Genomic DNA, 16,484 nt, shown 5'->3' on the forward strand with positions numbered 1-16,484 from the left:
GTGTGTGCGTGCCTGCCTGCACACCTGTGTTCGTGCATGCAATAAAGAGTCTGTTTGTATGTGTGTGTGTGTGTGTGTGTGTGTGTGCGTGCGCGTGTGTGCGTGCGCGTGTGTGTGTGTCAACGAAAGTGTGTGACAGAATGACAGGTTAAAAGAGGTGGACTGACAGAGTGTCCATGTTGATGTTGATTCCTCCCCCACATTTTGACGTCTCCTCAGTGTTTCAGCAAGCATCAGGAAATAGGCAATAAAACCCCACAAAGCGCCCGCCACATGCTGATGGCGGTGGCCCTAAAGAGCAGGGAGAGAGGGGTATTGTCCTGCTCATGAGGGGGGCAAGATGTGAAATCTAGAGGGCACGTCTGTCCCCAACCTAAATCAGCCACACCACAAAACAGGAGAGCACAGTATATCTCAATATATAACCCTGGGCCATACACATTCTGAGTAGTGGGTCGTACCTCTCTCTGTCCCTCTATGTACCCGTCTAGGCCTAGTCTTGAGCTCATGTGTGGGCCAGACAGACTGTTTGGTAAAGTATGACTATGGGAGACCAGACAGACTGTTTGGTAAAGTATGACTATGGGAGACCAGACAGACTGTTTGGTAAAGTATGACTATAGGAGACAAGACCGACTGTTTGGTAAAGTATGACTATAGGAGGCCAGACAGACTGTTTGGTAAAGTATGACTATAGGAGACAAGACAGACTGTTTGGTAAAGTATGACTATAGGAGGCCAGACAGACTGCTTGGTAAAAGTATGAGAATCAGTATCAGAATGGTGCTGTTTTAGAAGTCTCTGTAACAGGAAACATCATTGGCTCTTGAAAGATACCAAACTGGTTCCATCATTATGTACGTCTGGAATCTGAAGGGCTCTTATCAGTCTGTTATTCCTGCTATGTTATCATTCAACTTTAGCTTCCTCAGTGGACTCAGAGCCATGGGATATGATAGAGCAGAGTTTTGTTCGATAATACTAGGATAATGAAAGGAGCTTGTTTTTCCTCTATAGCTGAGGACCACGGGCTAATTTGTCATCTCTTCATGTACATTAGTGTCTCCAGTCCCCTGCTCTGCAGTGGTTGGCACTGGTAACTCTCCCCCACAAACACACCCGAACACAGAGCTGAGCCAGTCACGTGATATGTTTACCGAGGTCACGGTCCAGTGCTACTGAGTGGTGTATAACCCCCTCTCGGGAGGGGCTTTGGTTCCCCTCTCCTCACATCCCCCTCTCCCCACATCTACCTCTCCTCACATCCCCCTCTCCCCACATCCCCCTCTCCCCACATCCCCCTCCCTCATCCCCCTCCCCACATCCCCATCTCCACACATCCCCCTCTCCCACATCCCCCTCTCCTCACATCCCCTCTCCCCACCCTCCCCACATCCCCCTCTCCTCATCCCCATCTCCCCACATCCCCCTCTCCCCACATCCCCACATCCCCCCCTCTCCTCACATCCCCTCCCCATCCCCTCCTCACATCCCCCTCTCCTACAAGCATTTATCTCTCTGCGTGGTTTTGGCAGCGATGTGCTTTTCCCAGCGTTTAGCCAGGAGAGACAGAGAGGAGGAAGAGGGGGAGAAAAAGAGGCCTTTTCAGGCAGGGAATGATGGACGCTTTATTAAAAAAGGCCTTTGAGAGGCTGGCCTCCCCCCGCCCCGTGTGCCTGGTCCATTGTCATGGGGTAGTGGCAACGTAAATGGCCCCCCCACTGGGCGCTTTGTCACTATAAGTCATTCCACAGACTGGAACAGACCTGCTCACAGAGCACAGGAATTCTCCACCCAAAACACAACGCCTGTCTGTAAATGGCAGGCTGAGAAAAAAAAAGATTGTCTGGCTGTCACAAAAAAAGGCAGGAGGGACAGAGAGATGTGGGAAGACATGTAGCTAAGGAGGGATAGCAGAAAAGAAGGGATCAACACACACTCTACACTCTCTCTTTCACCCCGAGGGATCAATCTCGAGGTGAAAGAGAGAGAGCTGGGGGACATCAAAACAAGTGAAAAGTAAAGAGAGAGAACGAGGGGGGAGCTGGTGGAGAGAGAGGAAGACAGTAAATGGAAAGTGTCATGGAGGAGAGAAGATGAAGAAAGAGAGAAAAGGAAATAGACAAATGAGTGAAAGAGAGACAGGGAGAGGTAGTGGGCGATGCCTCACAGCGTGAGATTGAGGGAGTGTGTGTTCAATGTGTGTCTTTAGATACAGGCAGCATTCCTCTAGAGATAAACACCCCCTCCCCTCCAACACTGGATGGGCCCTGTGCACTCAAGTGTGTGTGTCTGCGTGTGTGTTTAGGTAGGACATGGTCTCAGTGCCCAGTCCCAGCAAACACTCTCGGGGGGCAAAGAAACAACAGTGGAGTGTGTGTAAGAGAGAGAGAGAGAGAGAGAGAGAGAGAGAGAGAGAGAGAGAGAGAGAGAGAGAGAAAGAAAGAAAGAAAGAAAGAAAAGAAAGAAAGAAAGAGAAAGAAAGAAGAGAGAGAGAGAGAGAGAGAGAGAGAGAGAGAGAGAGAGAGAGAAAAGCAGAGAGAGGGAGTGGAGGGCCAGCAAGCATGCCGGCCAAGCTCATCACCTGTGGAGTGAGTAGAAACTGGATTGTGTTCCATAACTGTCTCCTTATTATTCCTTTATCACTGTGATCTCTTCACTCTATTCCTCATGCTACTGTCTCTCTGACAGTCTGTATTCATCATGCTGTCTCTCTGACCGTCTGTATTCATCATGCTACTGTCTCTCTGACAGTCTGTATTCCTCATGCTACTGTCTCTCTGACAGTCTGTATTCCTCATGCTACTGTCTCTCTGACAGTCTGTATTCCTCATGCTACTGTCTCTCTGACAGTCTGTATTCATCATGCTACTGTCTCTCTGACAGTCTGTATTCATCATGCTACTGTCTCTCTGACAGTCTGTATTCATCATGCTACTGTCTCTCTGACAGTCTGTATTCATCATGCTACTGTCTCTCTGACAGTCTGTATTCCTCTCTCTGACAGTCTGTATTCCCTCATGCTACTGTCTCTCTGACAGTCTGTATTCATCATGCTGTCTCTCTGACCGTCTGTATTCATCATGCTACTGTCTCTCTGACAGTCTGTATTCCTCATGCTACTGTCTCTCTGACAGTCTGTATTCCTCATGCTACTGTCTCTCTGACAGTCTGTATTCCTCATGCTACTGTCTCTCTGACAGTCTGTATTCATCATGCTACTGTCTCTCTGACAGTCTGTATTCCTCATGCTACTGTCTCTCTGACAGTCTGTATTCCTCATGCTACTGTCTCTCTGACAGTCTGTATTCCCTCATGCTACTGTCTCTCTGACAGTCTGTATTCCTCATGCTACTGTCTCTCTGACAGTCTGTATTCATCATGCTACTGTCTCTCTGACAGTCTGTATTCCTCATGCTACTGTCTCTCTGACAGTCTGTATTTCATGATACTGTCTCTCTGACCGTCTGTATTCATCATGCTACTGTCTCTCTGACAGTCTGTATTCATCATGCTACTGTCTCTCTGACAGTCTGTATTCCTCATGCTACTGTCTCTCTGACAGTCTGTATTCCTCATGCTACTGTCTCTCTGACAGTCTGTATTCCTCATGCTACTGTCTCTCTGACAGTCTGTATTCCTCATGCTACTGTCTCTCTGACAGTCTGTATTCATCATGCTACTGTCTCTCTGACAGTCTGTATTCCTCATGCTACTGTCTCTCTGACAGTCTGTATTCCTCATGCTACTGTCTCTCTGACAGTCTGTATTCATCATGCTACTGTCTCTCTGACAGTCTGTATTCCTCATGCTACTGTCTCTCTGACAGTCTGTATTCCTCATGCTACTGTCTCTCTGACCGTCTGTATTCATCATGCTACTGTCTCTCTGACAGTCTGTATTCATCATGCTACTGTCTCTCTGACAGTCTTTATTCCTCATGCTACTGTCTCTCTGACAGTCTGTATTCATCATGCTACTGTCTCTCTGACAGTCTGTATTCCTCATGCTACTGTCTCTCTGACAGTCTGTATTCTCATGCTACTGTCTCTCTGACAGTCTGTATTCATCATGCTACTGTCTCTCTGACAGTCTGTATTCCTCATGCTACTGTCTCTCTGACAGTCTGTATTCTCATGCTACTGTCTCTCTGACAGTCTGTATTCATCATGCTACTGTCTCTCTGACAGTCTGTATTCATCATGCTACTGTCTCTCTGACAGTCTGTATTCCTCATGCTACTGTCTCTCTGACAGTCTGTATTCATCATGCTACTGTCTCTCTGACAGTCTGTATTCATCATGCTACTGTCTCTCTGACAGTCTGTATTCATCATGCTACTGTCTCTCTGACAGTCTGTATTCCTCATGCTACTGTCTATCTGACAGTCTGTATTCCTCATGCTACTGTCTCTCTGACAGTCTGTATTCATCATGCTACTGTCTCTCTGACAGTCTGTATTCATCATGCTACTGTCTCTATGACAGTCTGTATTCATCATGCTACTGTCTCTCTGACAGTCTGTATTCATCATGCTACTGTCTCTATGACAGTCTGTATTCATCATGCTACTGTCTCTCTGACCGTCTGTATTCATCATGCTGTCTCTCTGACCATCTGTATTCATCATGCTACTGTCTCTCTGACAGTCTGTATTCCTCATGCTACTGTCTCTCTGACAGTCTGTATTCCTCATGCTACTGTCTCTCTGACAGTCTGTATTCCTCATGCTACTGTCTCTCTGACAGTCTGTATTCATCATGCTACTGTCTCTCTGACAGTCTGTATTCCTCATGCTACTGTCTCTCTGACAGTCTGTATTCCTCATGCTACTGTCTCTCTGACAGTCTGTATTCCTCATGCTACTGTCTCTCTGACAGTCTGTATTCCTCATGCTACTGTCTCTCTGACAGTCTGTATTCATCATGCTACTGTCTCTCTGACAGTCTGTATTCCTCATGCTACTGTCTCTCTGACAGTCTGTATTCCTCATGATACTGTCTCTCTGACCGTCTGTATTCATCATGCTACTGTCTCTCTGACAGTCTGTATTCATCATGCTACTGTCTCTCTGACAGTCTGTATTCCTCATGCTACTGTCTCTCTGACAGTCTGTATTCCTCATGCTACTGTCTCTCTGACAGTCTGTATTCCTCATGCTACTGTCTCTCTGACAGTCTGTATTCCTCATGCTACTGTCTCTCTGACAGTCTGTATTCATCATGCTACTGTCTCTCTGACAGTCTGTATTCCTCATGCTACTGTCTCTCTGACAGTCTGTATTCCTCATGCTACTGTCTCTCTGACAGTCTGTTTGTGGGTTTATCTGTTTGCTCTGTTAGCAGTCTTGTTTCTGTATACTACAGTTTAACCATGTTGTGGTTTTAGATCACTTTCTTAGAACTTCCACTACCTTTCCCGGTGATTTCTAACTAACCCAACTGTCAATTTCCCCTGTCTGTCCACCTAAATCATTTTACTGCACAGTTATTAAACTATCCTTTTATTTTGATCATCTCTCTATTTTGAATCAATGAACGGATGCAACTCCAACCCTTCTAATATATTAATCTTCAGTTACAGTATAATTCACTTAGATCAGCTCATCTTTACTTTCCTACATCTTCATGCAGCTAAGATTCTCTCTTCATGAACTATTTGGAGACCTCTTCCTCGCTTCCCTCTCTCTATGTGGTCTTCCCTTCATTAATGAATCTGTCCATGTCTCTGTCTGTCACAGAGAGAAAGAGAGTGAAGGATAGAGGACAAGGAGATGATGAGTAGAGGGCTATTTGAGACAGTGTAAACACAGTTGTCTATTCCATATTGATGCTTCCTGATGACATTTGTCTCATATTAAACAGATTCATCTTTTAGTTAATTCGTATTTTAGTTGCCTTCAATAGAATAGAACAATAGTGACAGAAAGTTGACTGAATCCCTTTTTACTTTAAACTCTCTCAAAACAGAACTTCTGGCTGTTCATGTTTTGTCCATTACATTCATTTGACTTGGTGTCCCATAGCAACTACAGATCTACGGGAGAGAGTCTAGCTAGTCGTTTGGGATACATTTTAGGGAGTAACGGTGCATGTGTGTCTGTGAGATTGTGTGTGAGACGTGCGTGTGTGTGATGGCTGTGTGTCCTGTTCTGTAGTCTTCTTTGAATCTTGTTATGACTTAGTTTAGTGCTCTGTTCTGTTCTGTTGTGGAATGTCTGTTGTGGGTGGGTGGTAAGTAAGCTGATGATCAGTACACTTATCTCTCATTAGCTACATCATTTTATCTCGACTTCACTGAAGCTCCTGCTAATTTAGGTAGTATGAAGATTAAAAGACACACAGCAGACATCTACGATATTTTGTCTGTATACTGTATAGCCAGAGGACTGCTGATTCAGCACTTAGGTTTAGTGGGGGATTTTGGCTACAGCAAAGACGCTCAGCAGCAGCAGACATCATCTGGTTAAGCATGACGTGAAAGGCAGGTGATGCAACCTTAAAGATATGTAACATTCAAAATACAGAAATCATCCACTTATGATGCATTTTGCAAAATATAATTTTTTAAAAGTATTTTATTTATTTCACCTTTATTTAACCAGGTAGGCTAGTTGAGAACAAGTTCTCATTTACAACTGCGACCTGGCCAAGATATAGCATAGCAGTATGAACAGACAACAACACAGAGTTACACATGGAATAAACAATAAACAAGTCAATAACACAGTAGAAAAAAAGAAAAAAAGAGTCTATATACATTGTGTGCAAAAGGCATGAGGAGGTAGGCAAATAATTACAATTTAGCAGATTAACACCGGAGTGATAAATGATCAGATGGTGATGTGCAGGTAGAGATATTGGTGTGCAAAAGAGCAGAAAAGTAAATAAATAAAAACAGTATGGGGATGAGGTAGGTAAATTGGGTGGGATATTTACCAATAGACTATGTACAGCTGCAGCGATCGGTTAGCTGCTCAGATAGCAGATGTTTAAAATTGGTGAGGGAGATAAAAGTCTCCAACTTCAGCGATTTTTGCAATTTGTTCCAGTCACAGGCAGCAGAGAACTGTAAGGAAAGGCGGCCAAATGAGGTGTTGGCTTTAGGGATGATCAGTGAGATACACCTGCTGGAGCGCGTGCTACGGGTGGGTGTTGCCATCGTGACCAGTGAACTGAGATAAGGCGGAGCTTTACCTAGCATGGACTTGTAGATTACCTGGAGCCAGTGGGTCTGGCGACGAATATGTAGCGAGGACCAGTCGACTAGAGCATACAGGTCGCAGTGGTGGGTGGTATAAGGTGCTTTAGTAACAAAACGGATGGCACTGTGATAAACAGCATCCAGTTTGCTGAGTAGAGTATTGGAAGCTATTTTGTAGATGACATCGCCGAAGTCGAGGATCGGTAGGATAGTCAGTTTTACTAGGGTAAGTTTGGCGGCGTGAGTGAAGGAGGCTTTGTTGCAGAATAGAAAGCCGACTCTAGATTTGATTTTAGATTGGAGATGTTTGATATGAGTCTGGAAGGAGAGTTTACAGTCTAGCCAGACACCTAGGTACTTATATATGTCCACATATTCTAGGTCGGAACCATCCAGGGTGGTGATGCTGGTGTGGCGTGCGGGTACAGGCAGCGAACGGTTGAAAAGCATACATTTGGTTTTACTAGCGTTTAAGAGCAGTTGGAGGCCACGGAAGGAGTGTTGTATGGCATTGAAGCTCGTTTGGAGGTTAGATAGCACAGTGTCCAAGGAAGGGCCAGAAGTATACAGAATGGTGTGGTCTGCGTAGAGGTGGATCAGGGAATCGCCCGCAGCAAGAGCAACATCATTGATATATACAGAGAAAAGAGTTGGCCCGAGAATTGAACCCTGTGGCACCCCCATAGAGACTGCCAGAGGACCGGACAACATGCCCTCCGATTTGACACACTGAACTCTGTCTGCAAAGTAGTTGGTGAACCAGGCAAGGCAGTCATTAGAAAAACCGAGGCTACTGAGTCTGCCGATAAGAATATGGTGATTGACAGAGTCGAAAGCCTTGGCCAGGTCGATGAAGACAGCTACATAGTACTGTCTTTTATCGATGGCGGTTATGATATCGTTTAGTACCTTGAGCGTGGCTGAGGTGCACCCGTGACCGGCTCGGAAACCAGATTGCACAGCGGAGAAGGTACGGTGGGATTCGAGATGGTCAGTGATCTGTTTGTTGACTAGGCTTTCAAAGACCTTAGATAGGCAGGGCAGGATGGATATAGGTCTGTAACAGTTTGGGTCCAGGGTGTCTCCCCCTTTGAAGAGGGGGATGACTGCGGCAGATTTCCAGTCCTTGGGGATCTCAGGCGATATGAAAGAGAGGTTGAACAGGCTGGTAATAGGGGTTGCGACAATGGCGGCGGATAGTTTCAGAAATAGAGGGCCCAGCTAAGACCAGCTAATTTGTACGGGTCCAGGTTGCTGCGTTTTGCATTACTGGATGCAAAATGCATCATACGAGAAGATTTCTGTATTTTGAATGTTACATATCTTGAAAACTTGATTTCTGACAAGCAAAACATTGGACAACTGAAACAAATACCAAAATATTGTTTAGTAGTGGAATGTTCCATTAAGAAATGTTAAATTCACCTATGTGTGGGCATTATTGATAGTTGTGAGGATGGGCTAAACATTTTGTACTGTTACAATTACTGTATCTGATAAGGTTGCAATTCTCACTCCCCCCTTGCTCTCTGTCTTGTCCTCTGTCTCTTTTTATCACACGCACACGCACACACACACACACACACACACACACACACACACACACACACACACACACACACACACACACACACACACACACACACACACACACACACACACACATAGCTCAATGCTGCAGCCATATTTAATTGTCAGTATAGAGTCACACTCAGTGATGGTCGGATCAAAGCTGTAGATCCGCTGGCTGTGCTTCTGTTTGATATTTCATAGATGACAGTTCAGACTCCCTCTGAGTTCTCTACACAGCTCACTCAATCACCCACTCTCTTCTGCTCAGACTCCCTCTGAGGACTCTACACAGCTCACTCAATCACCCACTCTCTTCTGCTCAGACTCCCTCTGAGTTCTCTACACAGCTCACTCAATCACCCACTCTCTTCTGCTCAGACTCCCTCTGAGTTCTCTACACAGCTCACTCAATCACTCACTCTCTTCTGCTCAGACTCCCTCTGAGTTCTCTACACAGCTCACTCAATCACCCACTCTCTTCAGCTCAGACTCCCTCTGAGTTCTCTACACAGCTCACTCAATCACCCACTCTCTTCTGCTCAGACTCCCTCTGAGTTCTCTACACAGCTCACTCAATCACCCACTCTCTTCTGCTCAGACTCCCTCTGAGTTCTCTACACAGCTCACTCAATCACCCACTCTCTTCTGCTCAGACTCCCTCTAAGTTCTCTACACAGCTCACTCAATCACACACTCTCTTCTGCTCAGACTCCCTCTGAGTTCTCTACACAGCTCACTCAATCACCCACTCTCTTCTGCTCAGACTCCCTCTGAGTTCTCTACACAGCTCACTCAATCACCCACTCTCTTCTGCTCAGACTCTAAAGTGTAACCCCACAGTGACTACTTAGCTATTTAGTTATTAACCTAATTACAAAGTCTATTGTAAACATGGGACTTATTAGCAGTCTCTAGTTAATTCTCTATACTTGCATCCTTGTTACCAAAAGTAATGATAGCGTAACTACGCAGTAGTACACAGGCTACATGATTATCGTCACTTTCTACCATTCTTTCTCACGCTCTGTAAACAGTCCCCTCTCTACTTCTATGGTTCCCCCTCCCTCCATCTTTCCACAAAAGATCTCAAAAACCATGACAATCTCATCCACTGCTGAGGGGTCCAGATAGAGGGGTGAGTCAAAGAGAAAGACAGACACACAGGAACACGGAAATAGAAAGAGAGATAGAAAGCGTGAGAAAGTAAACAGTCAAAAGGAGAGGGAAATATAGGCTTGTGATCAGTGTGTATAGCTGAAGCAGACAGACAGACAGACAGACAGACAGACAGACAGACAGACAGACAGACAGACAGACAGACAGACAGACAGACAGACAGACAGACATACAGACAGACAGACAGACAGACAGACAGACAGACAGACAGACAGACAGACAGAGACACAGAGACACAGACATACAGACAGACAGACAGACAGACAGACAGACAGACAGACAGACAGACAGACAGACAGACAGACAGACAGACAGACAGACAGACAGACACACAGACACAGACACAGACACAGACACAGACTGTGTTGAGTGAGTGGTTGTAATTGCTTGACCAGGCTGGTTCCTGTAAGTGTGTCCAGAGTAGAGTCCCTGGGGGTCTCTGTCTGACTGGCTCCTCCTCACCACAACACCACCACCCTGACCGGAAACAACGCGTTCACTCTGCAGCTAGCTAGCTAAAACACTGAGAGATGGAGGGATGGAGAAAGGTGAAAGATGCAAAGAAAATCAATTTCCTGAACAAATGCAAGTCAGCAGAAAAGGGAAACGGAATAGCTGCTTAAGACGTCTCCGCAGGAATTTCCACACCCATTTAGTTATGTTGTGGCCCTAGATAGCATGCTGTAGTCGTACTATATGGGCAGGATACTATCTCCTCATAAACTGCACGTAACACCCCTTATTGGCACCTTTTTGCTGGGTACACAAATAGCTGAGGTGTCATCTAAAATATTTATGATTTGCACCTGGTGCACCTTTGCACCTCTGCAAAGTCTTAGTGTGCCATTTGCTTATGGAGAGGGGATTGTGTGTGTTATAAACATAACATCAAATCAAAGTTTATTTGTCACGTACGCCGGATATACAACAGGTGTAGTAGACCTTACAGTGAAATGCTTACTAACCCCTAGTGCAAAAAAGGTATTAAGTGAAAAATAGGTAAGTAAAGAAATAAAACAACAGAAAAAAGACAGGCTATATACGTACAGTAACGAGGCTATAAAAGTAGCGAGGCTACATACAGACATTCATGAATTCATTCTCAAGAATGCATCTATCACAGTGTTGACAGCGATCTGTGTACTTCAGGCTATGCATAGTGCAGACTCAGCACTGGTTTCTGCATCCGTTTCATTGCAGGTTAATGGTTAGCTGCCTGGGTCAGCCTCACACACAGGTCCATAGGGACCAGAGGAGAGGGTTACCTTAAGATCAATGGCCCATTCCTGTGATACTCCCTGGGAGAGCAAGAGCCTGAAACCAGGCAGCTCCATGCCTCCATGCACTGTTCCTTCTTTCCTATCCCAGCCACAACCTCACATGGTCCTGTCATCCAGGGCTTAAAGTAGAACTGTCACTGTTTAAAGCATGTCATCAAACACACACAGAGGCATTTGTGCCTTGGTTATCCCCTGGTCTCTGTCAGGTTTCACACCTACTTAGACACTGAGAGACAGTTATCCCTTACTGTTGACACTACTGAATGGGACTCATGAGACACAAACACACACTCACATACATGCACACACACACACACGCACCCACACACACGTGTGCGCACACACACACTGAATCTCTTACAGACAAACACACACTCACACACCGACTGTGTCACACTGCTGCAGTACACCAGCTAGAAGGTGATGTCATCATGTCTGCCGCAGCACCAGCACGAGAGAGGGGGAAAGAGAGGGGGAGAGAGAGAGAGAGAGAGAGAGCGAGAGAGAGAGAGAGAGAGAGAGAGAGAGAGAGAGAGAGAGAGGAGAGGGAAAATGGAGGAGGGAAAAGAGGAGAGGGATTGAACAAGGATTATATGAGACAGGGATGAACAAAGGAAAAGGAAGTAAAGCAGGGTAGAATTAGTCAAATGTGATAAGGGAAGAATGTGAGGATTGAAGAGAAAGAGACAGAGGTACAGTGGACAGACCCTGAGGACAATGGGATACCCCATAGCGCTACAGTGTGATGTGATGCTAATGATGACACACTGCAGCTTATTGTCTCTCCTTCCATACAGTGCAGTAACAGTAGAGGGTGATTTATGATGTGGTTCCACTAACCCCAGCCAGCCCCGCCACACAGCACTGTCCTCTCTCTGGGGCTTCTAGGACCTAGACCCACATCCATCTCCATCACACTGGGTTAGTTAAGATTAGCATGAGGATTTACAAGGCATGAGAGGATTTCAGGCTTCTGCGTATGTGTGTTTGTATTATGGTTTGTGTGCAAGAGAGAGGGGATAGGGATAGACAGGCTAGGGAGCCAGTGAAAGTGTGCATGTTTACACTGAGAGTGGGGTGACTCTGCGAGTTCGGGTGTGGCCTACAAAGTGCCCCTTCTACCCTTATCTGACTGCACCACACACTTACCTCGCACATTAGTATAGACTGAACTCACACCAACATTTATTTATTTTTATTTTACCTTTATTTAACCAGGCAAGTCAGTTAAGAATAAATTCTTATTTTCAGTGATGGCCTAGGAACAGTGGGTTAACTGCCTGTTCAGGGGCAGAACGACAGATTTGTACCTTGTCAGCTCGGGGGTTTGAACTTGCAACCTTCCGGTTCCAAGTCCAATGCTTTAACCACTAGGCTACCCTGCCGCCCCAACATTACAAATGTGCATAATTTTATCCAAAGATCGTCATTGACATTGCATGGTTCTCCAAGTTATTGAACTGAAAAAGTAAGTCTACTGTTAGTGCTCTGTCCAGTCTGTCCACTGCAGGGATAGGTCATGTCAGACTTCTGCACTCTCCCTGTACTAAAATGACCCTCTGAGATCTGAACTCCTGGTAGGAGTGCATTTCAACAGAGCCTAGTGTGTGTGTGTGTGTGTGTGTGTGTGTGTGTGTGTGTGTGTGTGTGTGTGTGTGTGTGTGTGTGTGTGTGTGTGTGTGTGTGTGTGTGTGTGTGTGTGCGTGCGTGTGTGTGTGTGTCCGTGAGTGAGTGAGTGCGTGCGTGGACATTAAGCATCTTTTAACAAATCACCTACTCTTGCCCTTAACAGGTACATCATTTCCCCACTACTTCTCTTCTCTGTAATGCAGTGCTGGTCAGGTCTTGATCTCCCTCTAGCTCCAGGACAGGTGGAACTGCAGGCCAGGGTTGGGGTGGGCTAGGGGCTAGTGGGGGCCGGCTAAGTGGTGCAGTAGGGGTGGTCAGAGATTGGGTGGTGGTAAGCCAACTACGGAGGCCTCAGTGGGGGTCACCATGGTGTTACCATGCCACCTCATACTGGTTATCCACATATACTCTCCTGCTTGGCCTGTGTGTGTGTGTGTGTGTGTGTGTGTGTGTGTGTGTGTGTGTGTGTGTGTGTGTGTGTGTGTGTGTGTGTGTGTGTGTGTGTGTGTGTGTGTGTGTGTGTGTGTGTGTGTGTGTGTGTGTGTGTGTGTGTGTGCGTGTCATCAGCTGTCTTTGCTTGAACTGTGGAGAAAATATTTTCTCTGAGTCACCATGGCAGTGACTGCACACACAATCAACTAGAAAAGACAACCTAATTACACTCTGACCAGCTGTGCACAGTCTTTGGTGGAATGTGAAGCACCCTATGCATCGTGTGTGGACAGTATCTATTTAAGGCTAAGTAGGTTTCTAGACATCTGTGCGCGCACACACACACACACACACACACACACACACACACACACTGTATGAGTTTCTATTTCTGTCAGGAGGGTACCCCACCACGGTAAGTTTAACTGTTGTAACAGGTGGGTGTGTGTATCTGTGTTTGTGGGTACAACAGGAAGAGTAATTGAGGAGTACTAAGGGGGTCAGTTTGTTGTCGTGAAGCAGGCTGGAGGGAGGGGATTTGGGTGCTATCGCCTTTCTCACAGTGAACGGGTTGGAGAGGCAAAGTATGAGAGGAAAGGAGAGAGAGGAGAGAGGCCATGGCTGACCAGGACAACTCTATCACTGTGAGTAACTGAGGAAGGTCTGCTTGCGCACAATCCTAGTGTTGTTGTTCACCTTCTATATCTTAGATAACTAGCTGCTAAGTGCTTGCAAAAAGCTAAGTGCAGTTTGGTGTTCACTCCAAGAAGACAGTGTCTCAGCCTTAACTTTCCACATGGGACAGAAGTTGATCAAAACAACTTTAAACACTAACACTCTTTAGTGTGTATGCAAGAACAGTGTGTGAGTAAGTCTTTATATGTTTTTAACATGTGTATGTGCATGTCTGTGTGAGTATGTGTTCAAGGTCTTGTACATGTATAGAGTTTCCAGAGTGACAGTGTGAAAAAAGGCATTGACAGACGGAGAGAAAGAGTTAAGTAGTGAGTTAATGAGGTAGTTAAGGAGGTAGTTAAGGAGGTAGTTCAGGAGAGAGTTAAGAAGGTAATTAAGGAGCGAGTTAAGAAGGTAGTTAAGAAGGTAATTAATTAAGGAGAGAGTTAAGAAGAGAGTTGAGGAGGTAGTTAAGGAGAGAAAGGAGAAAGTTAGGAAGGTAGTTAGGGGAGAGTTAAGGAGAGAGTTAACCTCACTAGGGTACGTGGGACACTAGCATCCCACCTGGCCAACATCCAGTGAAATTGCAGAGCGCCATATTCAAAAACAGAAAAATTATCAAAATTAATAAAACATACAAGTGTTATACATCGGTTTAAAGATTAACTTTTTGTTAATCAACCCATGGTGTCAGATTTCAAAAAGGCTTTACGGCGAAAGCATACCATGCGATTATCTGAGAAAAGCGCCCAGCAGAAAAATCATTACAAACAGTTACCAGCCAAGTAGAGTTGTTACACAAGTCAGAAATAGCGATAAAATTAATCACCTACCTTTGATGATCTTCATATGGTTGCACTCACAAGACTCCCATTTACTCAATAAATGTTTGTTTTGTTCAATAACGTCCCTGTTTATATCCAAAAAACTCAGTTTTGTTCGCGCGTTTTGTTCAGTAATCCACAGGCTCAAACTCAGTCACAACAGGCAGACGAAAAATCCAAATAGTCCCCGTAAAGTTCGTAGAAACATGTCAAACGTTGTTTATAATCAATCCTAAGGTGGTTTTTAGCCACCCCATTTTTAGCCACCCCATTCACAAAAATGGATTGCTCCTACAGACAGTGAGTCACATGGCCGTGGCATGCTATATAAAGCAAGCAGACAGGCATTGAGGCATTTAGTCACGGTTCAATTGAATGTTAGAATAGGCAAAACAAGTGACTTTGTCAGCAGGCAGTCCTGTTGGCGAAAACAGCTCATTGATGAGAGAGGTGAAAGGAGATGGCAATAATCATGCAAGCTAATAGGCGGGCCACAAACAGACAAATAGAGGTGCCGTACGACAGTGGTGTGCAGAACGATATCTCGGAACACAAAACTCGGCGATCCTTGTCACGGATCGGCTATACCAGCAGACGACCACACCGTGTTCCACTCCTATCAGCTAAAAACAAAAAGTATTGGCTCCAGTGGGCACACAATCACCAACACTGGACAATTGAGTAGTAGAAAACATTGCCTGGAACATGACAGTGAGTTCAGTTTACTTGAGCGGCCTGAGCAGTCCCCAGACCTCAACCCAATGTACTGCCGTCCAATCTGCTGCAACTGAGTGATGTCATCACGTCGACATGGACCAACATCCCTGTGGAAGGTTTCCGGTACCTTGTAGAATGCCCCGAATAATTCAGGCTGTTTTGGAGGCATAGGCGGGTCCAATCCGGCACTAGATGGGTGTATCTGATAAACTGTCAAAGTGTATATATACAACAAAAAAATGTCAAGTGAGAGCCATGAGACTAAGACTAACTAGCCTACACTTCCCAGAAATAACTGTAGCTTTTCCTTTAACTAGGAGCGATGTTAAACAAGATTACATGAACCTTTAGGTGGAAAGTTGGAAACATTGTGACTTTTTCTTGATGAATCTCTCATGGCTGAGAGATACATGGTGAGTTTTGGGTGTGCTCAGGCTGTGTGGAGTTAGCGTGCTGCTAGCTAGCGGCCCAGCTATCAAGGCCTACAAGTTTGTTACAGGGAAATGCTCTGAAAGATTTTCTGCTGCAGGCAGCTGGAAATAGCTTTCCCTTTCATTCTTTTTCCTCTTCTCTTTATCAATCATGCCATCTCTTTCCCTCCCTCTCACTTTTTTTTTAAGTAGTCCGTTTCTTTGCGCAGTGCTGCACCACTTGCACTAGTGCTCTGTTGATGGGTGATGGTTTGTATCATAAGTTGCCATGCCCACAGCATGGGCTTGTGGGTCTTCATTCTCTCTGTTACCACTGTCTGAAAAGAGGGCCAGTGTTTCACACATAGCTGAATGGGGGCCAACATCAATGTCACTGTGACTGTGTGTGTTGAGTAACTTGTGTTGAACACATTTTTGAGTCACTGTGTGTGTGGTTGCACTTGCTTGGGTGGGTATGTGTGTGTGTGTGTCTGTTTTTGTTTCTGAGCGTGGCCTATGTGTAAATGTGTGTGTGTGTGTTTGTAATTCTGTAGGATTTTGGGACT

General features: G+C 45.4%; 1 protein-coding gene across 9 annotated transcripts in view; it reads left to right on the top strand.

Annotated features, from left to right (window-relative positions):
- Positions 1 to 2,492: 2,492 nt before the first annotated feature.
- The window catches only part of LOC115140096 (ankyrin-1-like), an 81,423-nt gene continuing 67,431 nt past the window's right edge, over positions 2,493 to 16,484 (top strand). For 8 of the 9 annotated variants that reach the window (XM_029678186.2, XM_065026661.1, XM_029678180.2 and 5 more), the window contains exon 1: positions 2,493 to 2,591. In XM_029678186.2, coding sequence (XP_029534046.2) covers positions 2,565 to 2,591 — 27 coding nt within the window. In that variant the 5' untranslated portion in view covers positions 2,493 to 2,564. Of the gene's footprint in view, positions 2,592 to 13,829; positions 13,937 to 16,484 lie in introns of those variants that run through there. The other variant, XM_065026660.1, reaches the window with a different exon arrangement.

Source organism: Oncorhynchus nerka, linkage group LG13 (genome assembly GCF_034236695.1).
Source record: "Oncorhynchus nerka isolate Pitt River linkage group LG13, Oner_Uvic_2.0, whole genome shotgun sequence".
NCBI classification, from domain to species: domain Eukaryota; kingdom Metazoa; phylum Chordata; class Actinopteri; order Salmoniformes; family Salmonidae; genus Oncorhynchus; species Oncorhynchus nerka.